The sequence below is a fragment of the Myotis yumanensis genome, unplaced genomic scaffold (genome assembly GCF_028538775.1).
Source record: "Myotis yumanensis isolate MYYU_CA2020_CCGP unplaced genomic scaffold, mMyoYum1.0.hap1 SCAF_5, whole genome shotgun sequence".
NCBI classification, from domain to species: Eukaryota; Metazoa; Chordata; class Mammalia; order Chiroptera; family Vespertilionidae; genus Myotis; species Myotis yumanensis.
The window spans coordinates 105710228-105733676 of NW_027223756.1; the positions used below are offsets into that span (position 1 = coordinate 105710228).

Sequence of the window (23449 nt, forward strand, 5' to 3'; positions counted from 1 at the left end):
TCGCTCTCTCTTCTACACAGGTGCATCCCCAATCACTCTTGTGTGCGGTCACATCGCCATCAGCTTTTCAGGGACCTGGCCTGACAAAGCCTCAGAGATGAGGTTGAAACGAAGCCTTGAAGGGGGCAATTGAGTCAGCCCCACAAGTCCCAAGGGGCAGCGCATGCCAGGCAGCAAGGGGAGCCCCCCCCCCAACCCCTATGTCAGAAAGGAGGGCTTCCGGAACGCTCCAGGAGCAGGAGGCAGCCAGAGGCAATGAGGGAAAACTAAGGAGAAGAGGGAAGAGCCAAGGAGGGGCAGGAGGCGTTGGGTCCAGGCGGCCATTGTGCAGAGTCTGGTTTTCACTCTGAGCAGAAAGGGAGTCCTTTCGGGTTTTGAACTGAGGAATAACATGCCCTGAGTTGCTTTTCAATAGTTTTTACTTACGTGGGAGACAGCATTTCTTCATAAAGAATGTTCAGAGACAGCTTGGAGGGACCTGGAGAGCATCATGCTAAGTGAAATAAGCCAGTCAGAGAAAGACAAGCACCATATGACCTCCCTCATACGTGGAATCTAATGAACAAAATAAACTGATGAACGGAGTGAATCCAGAGACATGGAAGCAGGGAACAGAGTGTGGAATCTCAGAGGGAAGGCGGGGGAGGGTGGGTGGGTGGGAGGTCATCAACCAAGGACTTTGCATGCATTTATGCATAACCCGTGGGCACAGACAATAGGGTGGTGAAGGCCTGGGGCGGGAAGGGGGGATGGGGCCGGGCTGGAGGGGGTCAGTGAGGGAAAAAAGGGGACATAGGTAATATTTTCAACAACAAAGAGTGTGTGAGCTGCTGTGAAAGCAGGTGGAACGTGAGCCGGACCCCTGCGCTGCACAGCTCTGCACGCATAGCTCGCTCCTTAATCACCTTGACTCCTGGGGACTCAGGAGGTTCTCCAATCTATGGACAGGATGAGATGTGACCAGTGTTCTCACCGCACGGATTCTCTGGGTCTAAGGCAGTGGTTCTCAACCTTCCTAATGCCGCGCGCGACCCTTTAATACAGTTCCTCATGTTGTGGTGACCCCCAATTTCATTGTTACAAATTGAACATCATTAAAGCATAGTGATTAATCACAAACACAACATGTAATTATATAGGTGTTTCCCGGTGGTCTTAGGCGACCCCTGTGAAAGGGTCGTTCGACCCCCAAAGGGGTCGCGACCCACAGGTTGAGAATCGCTGGTCTAAGGAAAGAAGGCAGGGAGCAGGCACTGCAGAGAAACCCAGCTTTTCTGTAACAAACTGCTTATGAGGAAGGAGCCCTCACCTTCATAATATTGAAGGCTTAGTGTGCGATATCCTACGGCAAACATTTCCCTTTTTGCTACTGGGATTGAGGTGAGAAATGAGAAGCACCTGGTGACTCCCTAAGACAACGGTGGATGGAGTAGAGAAGGCGCCAGCAATCTATTCGAAGTCTGGACTACAGGCTGGGAGCGGCTCACGCACACTCCTGCGTCCCAGGAGACCGTGGACGGGAGGTGACCTTGCTGACCCCGCCGACCCCGAGCCTGACCACAGGTGCTGGGCTGTATGACCACTGACAAGAAGAAATGATTTTCCTTTGATTCCTCCTGCTGATCCACTTATGTGATTAACTAGGAAAATAGCGCAATTCTATATCTTTGCTGTAAAGGATGGCAGGGACTTAGGTTTGGGAATATTGCAGTTGGGGCGAGATGACTAATTTTTTCTGGGACACACCTGTTGTTGCTGTGTGTCAGTAGGTGTGGCGGCGCCCCGGCCTCCCATACCGGAGCGGGAATTATCGGGGCAGCTTCTTGGCCTCACCCTGATGCATTTTGCATCCTGATTCCCCCAATCCCCTGCAGGCTGGACTAGAGCTGTGGGGGCCAGCGGAAGTCACGGTCTGGATGAGGGCAGTCCTGTAGGGCTGATGGCAAGAAATAAGGTGACCAGAGCTCCTGATCTCTCCACGCGCGAGAACCACCCCCTGACCTTGCACCCCTGCCTACCCTGAGCTGTTACACAAGAGAAAAATAAACTTTGGGTAGTTTCAGCCACTAGTTTTGGGCGGGGAGGGACCTCTTACAACAAATAATCCTATTTTAAAATCAATCTGTTTTAAACATGAAGGAAAAATCGTGTTCCTTTTCCTGGCCTGGTAACCCTACCACAGTCAAGCTGATGAGTGTATACGCTAGACCAGCGGTTCTCAACCTGTGGGTCGCGACCCCTTTGGGGGTCGAACGACCCTTTCACAGGGGTCGCCTAAGACCACCGGGAAACACCTATATAATTACATATTGTGTTTGTGATTAATCACTGTGCTTTAATTATGTTCAATTTGTAACAACGAAAATACATCCTGCATATCAGATATTTACATGACGATTCATAACAGTAGCAAAATTACAGTTATGAAGTAGCAATGAAAATAATTTTATGGTTGGGGGTCACCACAGCATGAGGAACTGTATTAAAGGGTCGCGGCATCAGGAAGGTTGAGAACCGCTGCGCTAGAAGGACACGGGAAGGCTGAGCTGAGTGCAGGGCAGGGAACGTGTGGCCAGTTAGTGAGTCTGGTTTCCGTGGGCCGTGTTGACCACAGACTGCGGCGGCCCGGCTGGGGTTCCTTCTGAAGGGGGGATGTTCCTGTGGCAGATCCGAGGGGAGAGGGGATCGCTGGCCAGGACCTAGGGCGACTTCTTTTATTTTTTTAAAATATATTTTATTGATTTTTTACAGAGAGGAAGGGAGAGAGATAGTTAGAAACATCAATGAAAGAGAAACATCGATCAGCTGCCTCCTGCACACCTCCTACTGGGGATGTGCCCGCAACCAAGGTACATGCCCTTGGCCGAAATCGAACCTGGGACCTTTCAGTCCACAGGCCGACGCTCTATCCGCTGAGCCAAACCGGTTAGGACCTAGGGCGACTTCTGAATGAGAAAGCAGAGGTGCCCCCTCCCTGTCCCCCTAGATCCAAGAGCTGAGTCCAGACCCAGAGGCACGGGAATTCTGGGGTCGCGGCCACCGTGTCCGTGTGGGTGGCCCGAGAGCTGCCCCCCAGGCCACGTTTATACTGAGTGCATCGCAGTGACCAGGCCCCGAGCACTCCGCATCTGTGCATTCTAAACACCGTGTTTCCTTCTGCTCCACTGTCAGCGCAACGAGAGGGGCACAGAGCCTTCAGTCGTGGAGGAGTAACGGAACCCTCGCCCTATCACATGATGTTTTAACTACAGGATGCGGATTTACCTTGTTTGCTTTAAACAACCCAGAAAAACTCTTTATTCAACAAATGCACTCCTTATAAGTATAAACTAAAAACATGGGCTTTTGCGTTTACAATTGAAAAGAAAACATTGCCTTCAAAAATAATGTATTTTTTTTTATTTTTATTTTTTAATATATTTTTTTATTTCAGAGAGGAGGGGAGAAGGAGACAGAGATAGAGACATCCATGATGAGAGAGAATCACTGATGAGCTGCCTCCTGCACACTCCCTACTGGGGATGGAGCCCGCAACCCAGGCATGTGCCCTGACCAGGAATCGAACTGTGAGCTCCTGATTCATAAGTTGACTCTCAACCACTGAGCCACGCCAGCCGGGCCAAAATAATGTATGAAGCAACTGTATCATCCAGCTATTTGTGGTGACATTATGTAAGCTGGGGCAATCTTTGGGGAACCTGTCACCCCATTCTTTTCCCAACACGAAAGGGACAGAATAGAGACTGGAGCTCTTCCTTGAGTGATGACAGCAGAGGCACGGAGTGGTTTGACCGAGCAACGGGAGACACGTGTGAGAAAAGCCTTGTTTCCAGGACGGAGGTGCAGTCCTGCGTGAGCAGCAGCCACGCGGAGCAGCCGTCTCCCCGGGAGCGCCGCCCGATGGGGACCGCGTGAAGCTGAGGCAGGACACGCTGCGGTGGGTGTGACCTCGCAAGAGAAGTCAGTGCCCGGTGCCCCCAAGGCCAGCCAGATGCCGGGAGTTGGCAGCTGCTCAGAGGGCCCTCGGCAGGAGGAGGCCTGCTGGAGACGCTCTGCTCTGCCTGGCAGCAAGCATATGCTGCATTGAAACACGGTAGATTTATTTTTTTAATCAAAAGTTTTAGGTGACCTGTGAAACGACGGAAACTTCAACTCTCTTCACAGACCCACATCCCATGAAACTCAGTTATACAAACATCTCGGAATTCCCGTGCAAAGTTTGAGCTTGTATTTGATTTCTGGCTGAGTAGCATGCTTTCACACTAACAGTTGTGTGGATTTCTCTAGAACCATTTATCTGAAGAGCATCAACCATTATATCATAACTAAGATGCATTTAGAGTACTTTTATTTGTTATCAGGAAAGTAAGTTGCTTTTTTCCAGGAGGGTTGGCTCTTTTACTTGTAAAAGTAATTTGGGGAGCCCTGGCCGGTTTGGCTCAGTGGATAGAGCGTCGGCCTGTGGACTGAAGGGTTCCAGGTTCGATTCCGGTCAAGGGCACATGCCCAGGTTGTGGGCTCAATCCCCAGTAGGGGGTGTGCAGGAGGCAGCCAGGCAATGATTCTCTCTCACCATTGATGTTTCTATCTCTCTCTCCCTTCCTCTCTGAAATCAATTAAAAAATATATTTTAAAAAAGTAATTTGGGGCGAAATAGTGACAAAGTAAGATGCAGGACTCAAGAAGTAGTGGCCATTTTCTTGTTTTGCTGGCATTCCTCTCGCTTTCCGTCCAGTTTATACTCCCTCATGGCTGAAAGCCAAAGGCTCTTCTGACCGGTAGGTGCTCAGGGTCAGTCTGGGGCCTGATGATTAATTCTCCCCTGCGGCTGGGGCTGTTGGGAGCATTTCGGGGTGTGTAGCCGCATCCCAGCCTCTACTCGCTAACAGCCAGTAGCAAGCCGTCCCCTCCCACAATCCTGACAGTCAGAAATGTCCCCAGATATTGTCCAGTGTCCCTGGAGGCAAAACCACCCTGTTACCGGGAAACGCCCCCGTCGGGTTGGGCTGCCTGTAGCTGTGCCCAATAAGAAAGGCCGGGTTGGATCGTATAAGGCGGTTATTCAGGAGGCCGGCCCACCAAGAAGACCGGGCGCTTACAAGCATCCAATCCTGTCTCCCAGCAGGTGCAGGGGCAGGGTTACAAAGGGGAAAGGGCTGGGGTGCTACGTGCAGGCCTGGGGGTCTGCAGACATCAGCTATCGTCCTCAGGCATCAAGCGATGAGATGATGTAGATGAGATGATGTTGCTGAGATGATGTTTTGATTCCTGGTGGGTCGTCTGACCATGCTTATCGGTTCTGCTCGCTGGATTCACAGCTGAGTCACCTCTCCAATCGCTTCGCACAGGCCTTGAAAAGGAAACTTAAGGAAAACTTAACTCCTATTCACATAAGTATATGTGTCCTAAGATTTAAAATACTATGATTATTTTTGGGATTGATTCAGGTGCTCTGTCAGGTTATAGGTCCCCCATCCATCCCACTGCTCCAGTTCCGTGGGGGTCAGCAAAGGCCCTGCTGGCCCCTGTCCCCGGCAGCTGCCCTCTGCAGGCCGAGCCCCTGTTCTCACTGCTTGTCCCCCGGAGTCTTGGCGCCCCCTGCTCCCAGCGTTTCTGATGTCTTTAAACAGATGCTGAGAAAATGCCCTTGGCTCTCCTGGTAGTTCTCTAGCATTTGGCTCTGCTGAGTGGTATCCCCTAACGTCCCCACACAGACTTCCAAAGAACTAGCTGTTGTTGTTGTTGTTGTTTGAGTCATTGGTTTACTTCTGTTTCTCCTTCATTCTCACCGGCCGATCAGCAAGTGTCAGCCCACAGATCACATCCAGCTCCTGCCTGTCTTGAAAATCAACTTTCTTTGTTTGTTTTTATTTTTTTTAAATATATTTTTATTGATTTTAGAGAGGAAAAGAGAGGGAGAGAGAGAAACATCAATGATGAGAGAATCATTGATCAGCTGCCTCACACAGGGGATTGAGCCTGCAACCTGGGCATAGTCCTCCACTGGGAGTCAAACCTTTGACCTCCTGGTTCATAGGTTGACGCTCAACCACTGAGCCACGCCATCTGGGCGGAAATAAAGTTTTATGACAACAGCCACACCATCACATGCATATTGTGTGAGGCTGAGGAGTGATTGCCATGGAGATCGAAGGTTTTCTGGCCACAGTTCATCAGCTGGCTCTAGATCGGACACCTCGAAGATAGGAACCAGGAGCCCGTATCTCTAGCGTCCAATATACTGTAGCTGAGAATATAAATTGCATTCAGTTGTTTCCTTTGAAATGGCCAAAGGCAATGAAAGATGTTACTGTATTTGTCTGCATTATTACTAGTATGTGTTAAGTCAAATGGCATGGTTGGTTAAAGAATCACCTAAAAGGTGTAACTTTACGAGGATGGACCATTCTTGCTACGCCTATCAGTTTTGATTTGTTCAGTCACGGACCCTTTTCACTGTCTATGTCCCCGCACCCCAAAGTGTTATTTCTCACATGGAGAAGAGGACAAAGTGAATAGCGCAGCGGTGCCAACCAGCCATTCCTAAGATTGAAAAGCCCAGCCTGTTTATCGAAGGTGGTTTCTTACTTCATCTTTCTATTAAGGAAACAGCTCTCGGTGCATCGTTTTGCATTAAACATGGACATATTCTCTTTGAAATTCAGCTGAAGAATATAATGATTTATATTTCATACTAGAGGCCCGGTGCATGAAATTCGTGCACTCAAGGCGGGTCCATCAGCCCGGCCTGCACCCTCTCTCACAGTCTGGGAGCCCTCGAAGGATGTTGAACTGAGCCATCAGTTGGACAACCTTAGTGCTGCAGTGGAGCGCTGCGCTCACCAGCTGTGAGCCCAACTTAGGGCTTCTGGCTGAGCGGCACTCCCCCTGTGGGAGCGCACTGACCACCAGGGAGAAGATCCTGCATTGAGCGTCTGCTCCCTGGTGGTCAGTGTGCATCATAACGACTGGTCATTCTGCTGTTTGGTTGATTTGCATATTAGCTTTTTATTATATATACTAGAGGCCTGGTGCATGGATTCGTGCACCAGTGGGGTCCCTCGGCCTGGCTTGTGCCCTCTCGCAATCCGGGACCCTTTGGGGGATGTCGGAGAGCTGGTTTCAGCCGATCCCCACAGGCCAGGCTGAAGGACCCCACTGGTGCACAAATCTGTGCAGCAGGCCTCTAGCCTTTCCCTCCTCCCCTTCCCTCTGAGATTCATCAGTCTGTTCCATATTTCCATGTCTGTGTGTTGAGCATCTGCCCCCTGGTGGTCATTGTATGTCATAGCTACTGGCTGGCTGGTCAGCCAGTTGGCTGGTTTCTTAGGCTTTTATATATATAGATTATATAGGATACTCGGTAATGTATTAGTTGATAACAGGATTGTATGTAGGTTCCTTCAAAAGTAGACAATCCTTGAAATAGTTACCCTTTCTTTCCACCTCCTTCACGGGCAAACACGAGGTAGAAGAAGTTAGCATAAGCCCATGGCACAAATGGATTCAGAAAACAAAGAAAGGACATTTTTGCTAGGTCAGGGTTGTTGAGGCTAGTTGTCCTTGGACTAAAATAATACTTGTCTACCTTGTCTACCAAGATAGTGTCACTTCCAAATCTTATAATTTTTTTTTTTTAAAAATACATTTTATTGATTTTTTTACAGAGAGGAAGGGAGAAGGATACAGAGTTAGAAACATCGATGAGAAAGAAACATAAATCAGCTGCCTCCTGCACACCCCCTACTGGGGATGTGCCCGCAACCAAGGTACATGCCCTTGACCGGAATCGAACCTGGGATCCTTGAGTCCGCAGGCCGACGCTCTATCCACTGAGCCAAACCGGTTCGGCCAAATCTTAAAATTCTTATTCACGATTTGTTCTACTCGCCCTTAATGTTGCTGTCCTGAACTCACTTTGCATCTTGAGTATTACGGTGTTCATGTCATCGTATTAATTCTGTGACAAAAGCATGCTTACCATACTATACATCTTATCAGTCTTTGAAAAGGTACTTAAAAGTCTGAAATTATCCATTCATGATGTTGAGTTGTCCCTGGGTAATATCTAGTATCTGTCTGTCTACTGAGGGATGGTGGCAACTTTTGATGATTTACATCCCACAGTTCCCTTAGCCAAAACAATTCTGTAAAGAAACTAAAGAGCTTGTTTTTCAAACGAATGGTTACACTAACTGGAAAGCATGTCTGTGCTTCGCCGGGCTTCAAAGTGTCTCACATCATTCCAACATCTGGATCTCGTTTATTGGGAAGGCAGGATGAGACGGATTTGGAAAGAATGAAGGGAAATCAGTTTTAATGATCATTATCTGATTCTTCTCTGAACTGAAAGTCCCCCCCCCCCCACCTCCGCCCCCAGTCAGGCTCTGTCATGTTTAACTTGGAGTGTGTACCTTGTAGGAACAAAAGTTACAGTGACCTTATCCACTCCTCCTCTCCCTCTGATGTAAAAAAAAACCCAAAACACGACTTAACAAAAAATGGTGGGAAAAGAGACATAATTTTACTTGACACTTCTGTGCAGTGGTTCTGTTTGAGTTCACCTACATGGCTTTTTTATTTATTTTTTATTTAGTTTATTTTCATTGATTTCAGAGAGGAAGAAAGAGGGAGAGAGAGAACATCAATGATGAGAGAGATTCATTGATCGGCTGCCTCCTGCACGCCCCCTACTGGGGATCAAGCCTGCAACCCAGGCATGTGCCCTTGACTGGAATCAAACCAGGGACCCTTCAATCTGCAGGTGGACACTCTATCCACTGAGCCAAACCAGCTAGAGCCACATACATGTCTTTTAATTGCCTGCAGTTGTTAAAACACTATATTCCTGCAAAAACACAACAGACTTGCTCTAGATTTTATGGTTTTTCAAACTGATGATCTAAATTTGGGTGATTCTTGAGTTTTTAAAAATGCATTAATAAATGAGATCCATTGGAAACAAAGTATTGCAATCACATGTCCATTAGATTCTCCTATAACGATACCATAACATCACATTTTAAAATGGTCCGTTGGTGCGGACATCCGTGCGTGCTTATGCACGCCTTTCAAACAGGATTTCATACATTTTCTTGACATTGTATAGAAAACAGGCAGAACAGATGGCTTTCTCAAACATTTCTTCCCTGTTTGGATTTTTTTTTTAAAAAACCACCCTACCTTTTAATCAAAGAGGGGAAGGTTTTTCGAAGACATTTAAGATGATTGCAGAGGAGAGATTTTTCATATCTGATGGCCGTGTTCCCAGAACGGTAATGACTCCCAGTCTCACACTCAGGCGGGAGGAGAGAGGAGACGGGAGAGTGGATCCAGCAACATGAAGAGAGACCGGAAGGGCTGCCTTAAGTGACAGAGAAGCCCCTCTCGGGTCAGTGTGCTGGGATGCTGCGTCCTTGCCCAGGATGGAAGGATGGAAATGGGTCAGGCCGGTGTGGCTCAGTGGTTGAGCATCTACCTATGAACCAGGAGGTCACAGTTGGATTCTTCGTCACGGCACATGCCCAGGTTGCTGGCTCGATCTGTGGTGGAGGGCGTGCAGGAGGCAGCCCATCAATGATTCTCTCTCATCATTGATGTTTCTATCTCTCTCTCCCTCTGAAATCCTATATAATAAAGAGGTAATATGCAAATTGACCCTCACACCCTCACACCACAAGATGGCTGCCCCCATGTCCTCACAAGATGGCCCCCCACATCATCACGAGATGGCTGGCAGGGGAAGGCAGTTGGGGGTGATTGGGCCAGCAGAGGAGCAGTTAAGCATCAATCAGGCCGGCAGGGGAGCGGTTAGGGGGCAATCAGGCAGGCAGGCGAGTTGTTAGGAGCCAACAGTCCTGGATTGTGAGAGGGATGTTCGACTGCCAGTTTAGGCCCGATCCCACAGGGTCCCAGATTGGAGAGGGTGCAGGCTGGGCTAAGGGACACCCCTCCAGTGCATGAGTTTCATGCACCAGGCCTCTAGTCAATAATAATTACCAAAAAATATTTAAAAGACAGGAAATGGAAGGAAGGGCCATCTCTAGGGATGGTTCAGGCCAGACTTGGCAAAGGGCAGAGGGCAAAGTGCAGGAAACCCCTGACCGTCTGTGTTCAGGGAATGGCCTCTGGCTGGTGCACCTCTGGGTGTGCCTCTGGGTGAGCTGCGCTGGGGGCCCGGAGCCCGGGGTGCTACGCCTGGGCCTGCCTCCACTGCAGCAGCTCCACGCTCGGGCCTCCGTGAAGAGCACGGACTTACCACACTAGACCTCATGGCTTTGCGTCTACGAAGCTTATCGTTGCCTTTCCTCCCACACCTCCTGCTTTTCAGATCACGTCTCAGCTCAGGGAGGCTGGTCCCGTCCCCTGGGCGTCCCTCCCGTCTCTCCCTGCCGCCCCCATGTCTCTTGGAAGCTCTTTCGTTTACTTGTGTATTGTCTGGCTTCTCCAGCGAAAGGTGAGCCCCAGGAGAGCGGGGAATTGGGCTGGGATGCTCATAGCTGCCCCACCCAGGCCTAGACAAACACCGAGCACTCATCATTCAAATGCCTTCCGAATGAATGCATGAATTATACACGCAAACGTGCATAATTTTATTTTTAATCAGCTCAGGAATATTGTGTTATCATTTTAATCCATTTACTGCCAGCCCGGTCTCCCCTCTTCCTGGGCTGGTGGGAGGGCCAGTCTCAGCTCTGGGGTGGGGGTGGGGGGGCACGAGGGCGGGGCCGCTGTTGGTCTGTCACCAAACTGTCCGGGACACGCATGTGGCTGAGAGTGTCGAGCCAGGCTGGGCGCTTTGCTCTTGGGGCCCAGCTGCCTTCTGAGGACCCCATGGCCTCTTCCCTCCGAAGCCTCGCACTGCTCCTGCCGGTGGCTCGGGGGGTTCTCGCTACCTGAGGGACCCGCAGATGCCAGACCCTCCTCGCCAAGCATCACACGCCTCCCTGCTTCCCTCCCCTCGGGCACACCTGGCAGCCCCTTCATGGGGCGCTGGCCTCACAGAACCGGGAATGCGCCCCCCTTCCCTTCCTGCTCAGCTGAAGCCTGAGTTGGGGAACCTGCAAAGATCTGACTACTTTCTCGGGACAGGAATGGGGGGCGTGGCGGGGAGGGCCTAAAGAACGGACAGGGCGCCAGGGTCTCAGACATCACCTGACACACCCACCTAAGGGGGGAAACCAGGGGCAGTTGGGGGTCTGTAAGCTCTGCCTCCCTGTTAGGGGCTGAGTTGTGTCCCCCCCCCTGAGTTCTTATGTTCAAGGCCTACACCCAAGCATCTCCGGGGGCACCTGTCTTTGGATAGAGGGGCTTTCAAGGTAGTCACGCTCAGGTGAGGCATTCTTCCAAGAGGAGGATAAGCAGGTGCCGAGCGCAGACGCTGGGGAGATGGGCCTCTACAAGGCAAGGAGGCAGGACATCTTTTCTTATTTTAATTCTAGAGGCCTGGTGCATGGAATTCGTGCACTGGTGGGGGGCGTGGCCTGGGGGATGGGCCTGCTGTGGGACTGCCACTCATTCTGGTCAGCTGAGCAGCTGTGGGCCCGCCCTCTGAGAGGCTGCTCCCACTGTGGGAGTGCACTGACCCCCAAAGGGCAGCTCCTGCGTTGAGTGTCTGCCCCCTGGTGGTCAGTGCACATCATAGTTAACTGGTTGACTGGTCGTTCTGCCATTTGGTCGCTGGGCTTTTATTATATAGGATATATTTTTATGGATTTCAGCGAGGAACTGGGGATCGAGCTTGCAACCTGGGCATTGAACGTGCACCCCAAGCATGTGCCCTTACCAGGAACCGAACCATGACCTCCTGGTTCATAGGTCGACGCTCAACCACTGACCCACACTGGCCAGGCCACCTTGATCTAGACTTCTGGCTTCCAGACTTACGAGAAAATGAATTTCCGTTCCTGCGGTCACCAGTGGGTGGCCCTTGGCTATGCAGCCCTGGCTAAGGACCGCACGCCTGTGCTGTGAGGTCCGCAAGGCAGCATCTCAGCTCTGAGGCCTCCACCGTGAACCTCAAGTCGCTATAGCCACAGAGGTCATTTCTCCCCAGACCACCTCAGCCTCAAAGCGAGCGGGGGTGCTTGCTGAGCAGGGGAACACTGTCTGGAGGGCGGGGTCTTCTTTCCCATGCCCCCTTCTCACTGGGATGCCCAGCACCCTCTGCTCAGAAGGCGTGGCACACCTGCTTTCAGGGAGCCACGCGAACACCTGAGTGGCATCAGGCCCCGTGGGTCAGCAGAGGACGAGTTCCTGGTTCCCCAGTCGCCCGAGGTGCATCGTGTTAACGTGAGTCACTGATGCTCATCCATCGTGTTGAGGATCCCTACCTGTATGTTTTAACACTTACGGTTCTGTTACCTGCCAGTCATTCCTCCAGAGGCTGAGAGCAAGTTTTAGAAAGATCGGTCTCTTTCTGGGATATTCATTTCTTCCCATCCAAGTAATCTCACGTCTTATTGTTGTCAGTCACTGCTTGCAGGGGAAATAAAACAATAATCTAATCTAATAATAGACAAACAGGGTAATTGACCGTACCTTCGCTATGCCTCCCATGGGCTAATCAACGAGATATGCAAATTAACCGCCAACAAAGATGGTGGCTCAGGCCGGAGCAGCGAAGGTGCTGAAGGCGGTTCTGGCCAGAGCGAAGGCCTGGGTCCCGGGTGCTGGAGGAAAGCCGGTGCCAACAGCCAGTGGAAGGGAAGGCCTATTGCATGAATCTTTTCGTGCAACAGGTCTCTAGTAACAAAATATAATGTTTCAAAGCTCCAGTTTTTAACACTGACTGTGGAGGGCATAGTTTAGTGACAATTCCAAATAATACTTGTAACCCATAGGGGGAAATGGTTTTATTTGCTTCAAAAGATAGAAGCTATCACGTAAACCTCATGTTTAATAATTTATTGATGTTACCTTACAGTTTTCCTTAAAAATTATCATTGTTCTTTCTTAAATTTCAGATAACCCAGTACTGAGGGTTCAATATACACTAATAAATCAATGCAATACACCCCATTGATGAACAGGATGAAAAACATGATCTTATCAATAGACTAAAGGCCCGGTGCATGAAATTCGTGCCGGGGGGGTTGGGGGGTGCGGGTCCCCTCAGCCCAGCCTGCACCCTCTCCAATCCAGGACCCTTTGGGAGATGTTTGACTGCCGGTTTAGGCCCGATCCCAGGATGGGGCCTAAACCGGCAGTCGAACATTCCTCTCACAATCCTGGACCACTGGCTCCTAATCACTCACCTGCCTGCCTTCCTGGTAGCCCCTAACTGCGCCCCCCCCCCCCCCGCCTGCCTGGTTGCTTCTAACTGCCCCCCCCCCCCACTGGCCTAGTCACCTCTCACTGCCCCCACTGCCAGCCTAATAGCCCCCGACTACCCTCCCTGCCAGCCTGGTTGCCCCCAACTGCATCCCTCTGCCAGCCTGGTCACCCCCAACTGCCCCCCTTGCTGGCCTGGTCGCCCCTCACTAATGCCCCTGCTGGCCTGGTTGCCCTACGCAGCCTGCTTGTTCAGTCGTTTGGTCGTCCCTCACTAACCCCCCTGCTGGCCTGGTCGTAGGTAATCATCTTGTGAGGGCATGACAGTCAATTTGCATATTACCTCTTTATTATATAGGATGCAGAAAAAGCATTTGATAAGAAACAACATTCATTTATGATTAAAACACTTAGATAATCCAGTACTATCTAAAATGCAAAACATGCGATATATATTAGTAAACATTAAAGTAGCAAAATGAGATAGTGGGTAGACATGAACAATAATATTGTCATTTCATTCAGTGGCATTACAGGAAAAATGCCCTCCAGTCTTAGGAAAACTGGATGTCAAAAACTGTATTTGACATCCTAACTGGTTGGCTCAGTGGATAAAGCATCTGCCTGTGGACTGAAGGGTCCCAGGTTTGATTCTGGTCAAGGGCATATACCTTCGCTGTGGGCACATCCCCAATAGGGAGTGTGCAGGAGGCAGCTGAATTGATGTTTCTCTCTCATCGACGTTTCTCTCTATCCCTCTCCCTTCCTCTCTGTAAAAAATCAATAAAATATATTTTTAAAAAAACAAAAACAAAACAAAAAAACCCCCTGTATTTTCTTTTAATATATATTTTTTACTGATTTCAGAGAGGAAGCGGGAGGGAGAGAGAGACAGAAACATCAAAGACGAGAGAGAATCATGGATCGGCTGCCTCTTGCAACCCGGGCCTGTAGCTAGTGTTTTAAAGTGCCTGCTGACTTTATTTTTTTTTTAATTTTTAATTTTTAATTTTTTAAAATTTTTTTTAAAATTACAGATTACATTCAATATTATTTTGTCTGAGTTTCAGGTATACATCCAATTGATTAGACAATCATGCACTTTACAGTGTGATCCCCCAATATTTCTAGTACCCACCTGGCACCATACAGCTATCACCGTGTTCCTGACTACATTCTCGGGGCTGTTCTCTACATCCCCATGACTGTTCTCACCAGCCCCCAACCGCCTCCCCGCTGGCAACCATCCGTTAGGGAACACTAAGCTTCGTGAATCCACTGCTTTTGTTTTGTGGGGTTTTTGGTTTGTTTGTTTGTTTATTTGTTTTTTCCTAACAATCAACTAGCAACTTGGTCATTTTCCTGATGGAGATATAACTACGTCCCTCAGGATTGCTTGTTCAACATAACCTTAGACATGACTCAGGGCAGGAAGCATTAGCGCAGTGAATTCTTCTCTCTCTCTTTTTTTAATCCTCACCCAAGGATAGTTTTCCATTGATTTTTTTTTATCATATATATATATATATATATATATATATATAATCTCAGAGAGGAAGGGAGAGTGAGAGATAGACACATCAATGATGAGAGAGAATCATTGATTGGCTGCCTCCTGCATGCCCCCTACTGGGGATCAATCCCACAACACAGGCATGTGCTCTTGGCTGGAATCGAACCTGGGACTCTTCAGTCCACAGGCTGACGCTCTATCCACTGAGCCAAACCAGCTAAGGCACTATTGGTTTTTAGAGAGAGTGAAAGAGGGAAAGACAGAAACATTGATGTGAGAGAAACCCATGGATTGGTTGCTCCCTGCATGCGCCCTGACTAGGGCCCAGGCTGGGGAGGAGCCAGCAACCAGTATGTGCCCTTGACCGGAATCGAACCCCAGTCCCTTCGGTCTGTAGGCCGACGCTCTATCCACTGAGCCAAACCGGCCAGGGCAGCCCTGTGAATCCTGAGGCACCCAGGAAGACAGAGAGGAGCCCTGGTGGCCCATGGAGGGCTGTCTCCCAACAGCCCCTGGTGGCTTCCTCCTCATACTGGCTGTCCCATTGGCTGCTGTGATGCCCCTGGGGCGGTGTTGCTCTTGACAGCTCTCTGGAAAAGTCCCGAGCCTCCCTGTGGTCGGACTGTATGTGATTAACCCAGGGGCCAGCAAATGTCCTTGCTTAGGACCAGGTCTGCCCATTCCTGAGCTGCCTGTGTTAAGGAGAAAAGATGACTGATTGGCGTAGGTAACCAGGGCATCATGCTGGCTGCCCAACGCACTGGCTGCTACCCACTGGGGGCGGGGCAGCTGCTAGGGAGGCAGCGGTATAATCAGGAATTTTGCTCTACATGTTCAGGTTCTCCCAGGCCAAATGAAGCGGAGAAAAAGACAAGAAATTGCAACTCTTTCGCTCTCTTTTCTATACCTTTATTCTGGGGAATCTACCCACCATTTTATTCTATCCTATATAATAAAAGGCTAATATGCAAATTGTCCCCTCGAAGTTCGACCAGGGGGCGGGGCCGGCTTGGGAGCGGGCTGTACACTGCTCACTGTGAACCGCTTCTCAGTGGGGACACAGCAGTGTCCACGGCGTTGCGGCGGCTGCCACACGGACACACCCTGATTTCCAGGCTCCGTACCTGAGCGTGTCTTCGCGTGGACGAATGTGACGGAAAGTAAAAGCACGATGGGAAAATAAAAATGCTCCGTTTGAATAACCTTGGTAGATTTAAAGCACTAACATATCTTGGACCACATATGAAATCAACACATGCGTTGGGTCACCCAGGCTCAGGACCCGAGATGAGGGGTTGCAGAGGGAAGCGACCGCAGGTGACGTTGTGGGACGGGCTGACTGTGCCCTTCAGGCCCGGGAGCGGCCCTCCTGCGGGGAAGGAGGGAGAGGAAACACTTATGAAGCTGAAACACTCCACAGCCCGCGACAGGCGTCCCTGTAAGAAGGTGGTTAGGAGGGTCCCTCTCCCCCGGCCTCAGGGGTGTGTGGTGGGGAGACGATGGAGCTCAGGGGCCACTTTTCAGAAAAGACTTTAAAAACGGTTCTGTGGCCCTAACTGGTTTGGCTCAGTGGATAGAGCGTCGGTCTGAGGACTGAAGGGTCCCGGGTTCGATTCCGGTCAAGGGCATGTACCTTGGTTGTGGGCGCATCCCCAGTAGGAGGTGTGCAGGAGGCAGCTGATCGATGTTTCTCTCTCATCGATGTTTCTAACTCTCAATACCTCTCCCTCCCTCTCTGAAAAAAATCAATGAAAAAATATATTTAAAAAAACGGTTCTTCGTTCCTTTATTCCCTTTTTTTTAGGGGATCAGTCGCACAGGCTGCAGACAGGAAAGCTTAGAAAAATAGCAATTAAACCCCTTGCGCTCCCTTTGTAGGTCGTCCGTGTGGTGGTTCTCAGACCACCTACTGGAGAGAATAAAAGGGTTCCCCCAGGTCCCGGCCTGCAGGCCACAACCTCCAGGCGTCCTCTGCTATTTATAGAATTATTCAACGAAAACAGTGCCATCGGCGCTTCTTTTCAGCGCGGGGGGCTGTCATCCTTCTGCGCTAGAGAACTTTTGCTCCCGCCTCATCTTGTCCCAAATGGGGCCTGTCCCCGGGCCGGCCTCCCTCCCCTCCCCGACGGTGGGCTGAGCTGAGCGAGGGCGGGCGCGTGACGCAAGAGGGGGCCGGGCGCCTCGGTGCCACCCCCGGCCCATTAGCGCCGCGGCCGCTGCGCAGCTCCGCGCCCTGCCTGGTGCTGCCCGGTGCTGCCTCCGCCTGCGGAGCCCGGAGCGCATCCCGCCCGCCCGCCCGCGCGGCCTCGCCTCTCCCCGCCCCGCCTGCTGTCCAGCTGACCCGGGACCATGGGCACCGGGGACTTCATCTGCATCTCCATGACCGGAGGGGCGCCCTGGGGGTTCCGGCTGCAGGGGGGGAAGGAGCAGCAGCAGCCCCTGCAAGTGGCCAAGGTAGGGTGTCTGAACCGGTCTGCGCGCCGCGCGGGAGGGAGGCGCGAAAGCAACCTGTTGGCGGAGTTCTGGCTCGGAAGTCTATGATTTTGGTGCTGTCCTTGAGTTTTTAGGGTTTGTTTGTTTCAAGGAAGCTTGGGAGAAAAACACAGAGTAACTTAGCCAGTATCTGATGGGGGCGGGGGGGGGGGGGGGATGTGTCATATTTATCAGACGGAGAAAAGCCCAGTTAACCAGCTTCTGGGACGTCGGGCCAGGCACCGGGAGGCAATAGGAGAAATCCAGTGGCGTTATTGCTTCCATCGGTGTCCTTGGCCCCCGGGAGGAGAAGCCCTCAGCTCAGCGTAGCCACTGGCCCCGCTAGTTCCTGGCCTCAGAAAGTGTTGGAGAGGACATTCAGGGAAAGGCCAGGTCTGAGCGACCATTTTAAAAGTACGATGATGTCCCGAGATCTGGGTGAAAGAATATTCCTTTAAGGATTTGACAGATAAATGCAAAAACCCAAGGCCTCTGTCCCATCCGTGCGTATTCATCTGCTTAAGGAAGGAATTCAAAGGCTCAAGATGTAACGGTAACTGAAACACACCTACGAATGGGCCGAAACGGGTTAGATGTTTTGTGGCCACGGGGTTTCTGGTTTCTCTGCTAATCCCCCCCGGTTTGCGTGAGGGTCCTGCTTCGTATGCAGCTGGGATGCAGCTGCAGTGAATCTGAAGGTGCAGGACAAGAAGCAGACTTTTATCTGAGCTCAGCACTAACCTTCGGCGTTGTGTGTGTGAGAACATGTGGGTTCGCTTCCTGCTTTATGCCTGTGTTCAAATGGATCCAGGCCATGGTGAAGTGCATGGGCCACTGGCCTTCGCAGCTATTCTCCCTCTTTGACTTTTATGTTTTAAAAAGATTCACTTGGGGGAGGGGGCGAGGAGAGAAGGAAGTTTCTTTGAAATGTTCTGCTCCTGGGCTCCCATCAGAAAATCCCTTCACGGTGCTGCGGGGGAACCCTGCCCCCTAGCGACACTGAGCAGATGCAGAGCAGGTTTTAGAACTGGATCCTCTCTCGGGATCGTGGGTTCAGCCCTCACGCCAGCAGGTCTCGGCTGGACTGGACGGGCAGGGAAAGTCCAGGCACAGAGGTGGTTTCCTTGTGTTTCTCTGGGCGGCAGTGGCCCGGCATTCAACAGAACAATGCCCTGCTCAGTGACTGTGGCACTCAGGAGCCTGGGTTCGTTCTGGGTCTAGAATAGCAGTTGGCTGGCTCCCACGACTGAGATTTGGGGACTAATTCCAGCTCTGAGCTAACGTGCAGCCGGGCCTGAGACAAACCTCTCACCCTTCCTGACTCATGTGTGTGTGCGTGTATGTGTGCATGCATGTGTATGCACATGTGTGTGGGTGTGCGGGGGAAAGAGCAGGCGTTTTCAGTGGGTGGGAAAGGAGAGAGAAGGAGGAAATTGGGCGGCACCGTGGTGAGGGTCTGTGGGGCCCGAGTGTTCCAGTCTGCCTGCCAGTTCAAATGTGGGGGCCGAGGTGGCTTGAGGCTGTCACCCTGAAGAAGAGAGTGGGTTTCTCCTGAGTTCTCGGTGTGCTTGCTTCAAAGGGGAAGCTCTGTGTGTGGTTTCTGAAGAACTGAAGCAAATGGCGAATGAAGGGCGCTCTGCGGGCCTCTCTCTGCTGCTGGCGGGACCCAGAGAGGCTATTACGCTGCGTGAGCATCGAACAGTGCAGTCCTGCTCTCCCCCAGTCGTCTTTCTAATTCTCAGATGGTGTATCTGTGGTTTTAAAAAAAGGTCATTGTTAAAACGCCTGGAAGTTTGCCTTAATTCGTGTGTGTGTGTGTGTGTGTGTGTGAGAGAAAGAGAGAGAGAGAGACTGCAGCCTAGTTTTTGGCAGATGTAAAAAGTGACCGGAGAACCTTCTAAAGAAGATATAACTTCTAAATTACTATGGCAGTGCCCACTTTATAAAAATCTATATTGTCTATTTTTTCCTTAATTCAAACTTACTGCATTTTATTTTATTTTTTTAGTTAATCCTCACTGAAGGATATTTTTTCCATTGAGTTTTAGAAAGAGTGGAAGGGAGGGGGGAGGAAGAGAGAGAGAGAAACATCGATGTGAGAGAGATCCATTGATTGGTTGCCTCCCACATACAACCCAGGCATGTGCCCTTGGTAGGGAATCGAACTGGAGACCCTTAGGTCTTCGGGCCGACACGCTCACCACTGAGCAGCACTGGCCAGGGCCTATCTTTGATGTCTTACACCAGCATTACTTGTTGTAGAAAACCCTTGGAGCAAAGAGCCTGTGACTTTCTGCGTGATCAGGGCCAGGGCCTCACTGGATCACTGTTTTTCTTAACACATCGAGTTAGCTTGCTTCCATTAAAGGCTTCGCACGGAGTTCAAGGTGAAATGAAGGTTGTGTGGTCGCAGGCTTCCTCCTCTTCCTAGGACTTATTAGGGCCCAGTTACCTCCCCGCAGAGGACAGAGACAAGAAGGCTGGGTAGGGATGGCTGCTGGAGAACACAGCACTCCTCGTGTTGAAGGACGTGCAAACGGTTAGTTGGGGAACTGAAGAAAATATCTATTTCCAAGGAAAAGAAAACATCAGGCAGTGCTTGAGCCACGCCCCTTAAAGTGGGAATGCCACCAAGCAGTTCTGTAGATAACAACCAGCTTCGGCTGGTAACAGAGCCGGTGTTTAAGTTCCCATAATTCTGTATGGAAGGGAAGCCTAACTAGCTTTGTCATGCCCGATAACTATCTCCTGGTGACGTGCCTGGTTACTGCTGAGCGAGGTTCGAGCGTGTTCAGTTGGGCTGGCTGACCCGTAGCAGCCCCCAGCGTCCAAGAGCACGAACAGAAACCTGGATAATCATAACTTTTCACTGACATGGACGCACAAGGCCACACATTTCTGCTTTGTTTCCAAGAATGAATTGAATTTTTAAAAGGCCCAACTAATCAGTAATATCACCCTGTTTTGTTTTTTTTTAAATGTTCGTATATCTCTTAATCTGCGTTCTGAATGCATGTGATGGGAAGCAGGTATTCTCTGCAGAGGGGACCTGCAGGAGCGCGTCTGCAGAAACAGATGCGTGCGGACACGATTACCCCGGGAAGCCCCCCTGTGTGCCTGGAGATGTCCTGGTGGAAAGCACGCCAGCGTTTCTACTTCACAAACTCCCTTCTGCAAACATGTACTTACATGGCCATGTTCCTGGACACACTCTTGGCAAATGCATTTACATAAGGACGTGGGGAGAGAGATTTCTGTTTTACAAACAAATCTTCTGGACTGCTCAGAAGTAACTTGTGTTTTGAAAATAATGTCTAGAGAAATGTTTAGATGGTTTATCCTCCACGTGTTCCAACATTCAGAAATAGAAGCTTGAAGCCAAAGGTGTAGATCACGGTGGCGCTTATTCTTCTATTGTTTTTTAATTCAAAGTTTCAAATAACTGTTTCTTAACATGGAAATGACAATGACAGTCCGCATAGTATGAGGCAGACGTGGATTTAATGGTTCTTATCTGTTGCTGCGTAATCGCTCTTTACAGCTTTGAATGAAATTGTGTTGTTTAATAGGCAAAGCACTTTAAAGTAACGTCATTCCCATCCCTTAGTGCCATCAGCGAGGTTTCGAAAATGTTTCAAATGAAATAATTCCAGAAACATGTTCTAAAGGGGAGAGAAAGCTTTTAATGTGCTTGAATGTGTACATTTGAGGATAGATGCTTCTTACTACATATAGAAGGCAGTGACATCTTTATTGGAAAATGTGACAGGTCACTCAATGTTTTATTGATTTTTGGGTATTCACCTTCTAAAACGCCTAAAAACAGGAATGGCCACCGGAGCCAGTGCACACGAGCTACATCTATTAAGCGGACTTTATGTAAAGCTTTGTTTAGGGGTAGCATGTCTTCAATCACTGCAGAGAGACAATGGGGTATAACAATGATGACCTGAACTTGGCCATCACCTGGACACGGCACACCTGTCACTTCCTCGGTCAGGCCCTTGTCCCGTGCCAGGGCCTGTTCCAAGTTCTTTGCAGGTGCTGTCTCCTCAAATGATCCCTCAAACCTAGGAAGGCTTAGGAAAAACACCCCCACTTTAGAGACGAGGGAATCGAGCCCAGGAAATGCTGTCACCGGCCACAGGTGATCCAGGTGGCGGTTTCATGGCTGAGCTGACCTCCCCTGCGCGGGGAGAAGCGGTGCCCAGAGGCGAAGGCAGGCAGAGCGGGTCCGCAAAGGGAGTTTGCAGATGACACCCTGGTCGTCACCCAGCGCTGACTTAGCCAGGCAGGGGAGCCCCGGCGTCGGAAGGTCACTGACACCTGGTCAAGGTCGGCACCTCTGCTGTAGAGGGCGGAGGCCAGGCGTTCTGATGGAGGCACGTTCCCCTGCTCCTCCCCCAGGGCAGTAAGGGGATAGAGGGGAGAGCCCTCCAGTCCGTGGCATGGGAGCAGGCCATAATGATGGTGGGAGGGCTTTCCCTTTCTGCAGCCAAGATGGGGGGCCCGTGGTGGTGGGGGGGAGAAATATGGGGTGCTGGGAAGCTGAGAAATAATGGCTGTAGAGCCTGGGGGGCTGCAGGAGAGGGGCCTGGCAGCTCATGCCCTGGGGATGCCCTCTGGGTCAGGGCACTTGCTGGCCTGCCTGGTGTCCATGTGAACAGCGGGGTGGGGAGGGGGCGGAATCAAATTGGAGGGAGATGAAGGGGGAGGCAGAGAAAGAGAGACAGAGGCAGAGAATGAATAGCACCTGGGCCACTGGGTCAAGCAGGGATCCTTGCGTTTTCCTTGGATGAAGGAGAGTTCCAGAAAGTGGTGGGGCTTGAGCCCTCATGCCAGTGCCCTGCACCCACAGTCCAAGCTCTCAGCCAGCCACTGGCAGGAGCAAGCTGGCATTCATCGCCAGGAGCTCCTGGGAGCTTGGGGGGGGGGGGCGGGTGTAGAGGAGTTGGGGTAAGGAACTGTGGGATGCATGCCCTCCAGGGCTCCTAGGAGGAACCCCACGAGTGCCCCAGCATTTGGACCCCAGCCACAGAGAGGACAGTGAAGGCCCTCAGTGTTAACCGGAGAGAAATGTCAGCTCATTGATTTATGAGTAAGTCCATCTGCCTCCCCCTCCCTCTCCAGTCTTCCTGCCCGCCTTCAACCTGGGGGCTGGGAGCTAGAGGTGCTTTGAAACAGACCACACCCCCTCCCCATGCCAAGCCCAGGAGCCAGGAGCCTGGCCAGGAGCTTAGGAAGAAAGCTTGGAGTCAGACAGAGATTGGAGCCTGGACTGGACTCCCCTGTTTTAATAACCAAAAGCCACCAGAAATGCATGGGATCCAACCAACGTATGATGAAAGGAGGAGAGCCCTGACCGGTTTGGCTCTGTGGATAGGGCGTCGGCCTGTGGAGTGAAGGGTCCCAGGTTCAATTCTGGCCAAGGGCACATGCCTGGGTTGTGGGCTCAATCCCCAGTAGGGGATGTGCAGAAAGCAGCCGATCAATGATTCTCTCTCATCCTTGATGTTTCTATCTCTCTCTCCCTCTCCCTTCCTCTCTGAAATCAATAAAAACAAATAAAAATAATATTTTTTTTTAAAAAGGAGGAGAAACTTGGCTTTATCTTGAAAGCAGTTACTGAAAGAAATAAAACAACTTCATGTTTATAACTGAATGGGTTTGACACTTCTCAGAAAAATCAGTTACGTCACACAGGTTCCTATGATCAGCCAGATGTTTGTTAGCTGTGAAAATTTATGCCCGGCCAGCATGCCTCAGTGGTTGAGTGTCGACCTATGAACCAGGAGGTCACAATCCCCGATCATGGCACATGCCCGGGCTGCGGGCTCGATCCCCAGTAGGGGGCGTGCAGGAGGCAGCCGATCAATGATTCTCTCTCATCCTTGATGTTTCTCTCTCTCTCTCCCTCTCCCTTCCTCTCTGAAATCAATAAAAATGTATTTTAAAAAATTTGTTACCAACCCACGTGACTTCTGTTAATGATCATATCGAAGCTATGTTTCTAGGTAGAATGAAAAAGTACTTGGAATTATGATCTGGCTGTGGGCTCCATAAGAATGTGAGCTACTCTTCCTTCTCTTCTTTCTCCTGTGGCTGCATGTGAGTCAGCACTTTGATAGCCTGGGATGCTCTTTGCTCCCGCCGATGCTCGCTTTCAGCCTTTAGCTGGTCTAGAGTCCTTTC

General features: G+C 50.6%; 1 protein-coding gene across 1 annotated transcript in view; it reads left to right on the forward strand.

Moving 5' to 3' along the window:
* Window positions 1–17079: 17079 nt before the first annotated feature.
* SYNPO2 (synaptopodin 2) overlaps window positions 17080–23449 on the forward strand; it is a 161427-nt gene continuing 155057 nt past the window's right edge. The window contains exon 1 of the mRNA XM_070416894.1: window positions 17080–17239. Within this exon, the coding sequence (XP_070272995.1) occupies window positions 17135–17239 (105 nt within the window). The 5' untranslated portion in view covers window positions 17080–17134. The remainder of the gene's footprint in view (window positions 17240–23449) is intronic.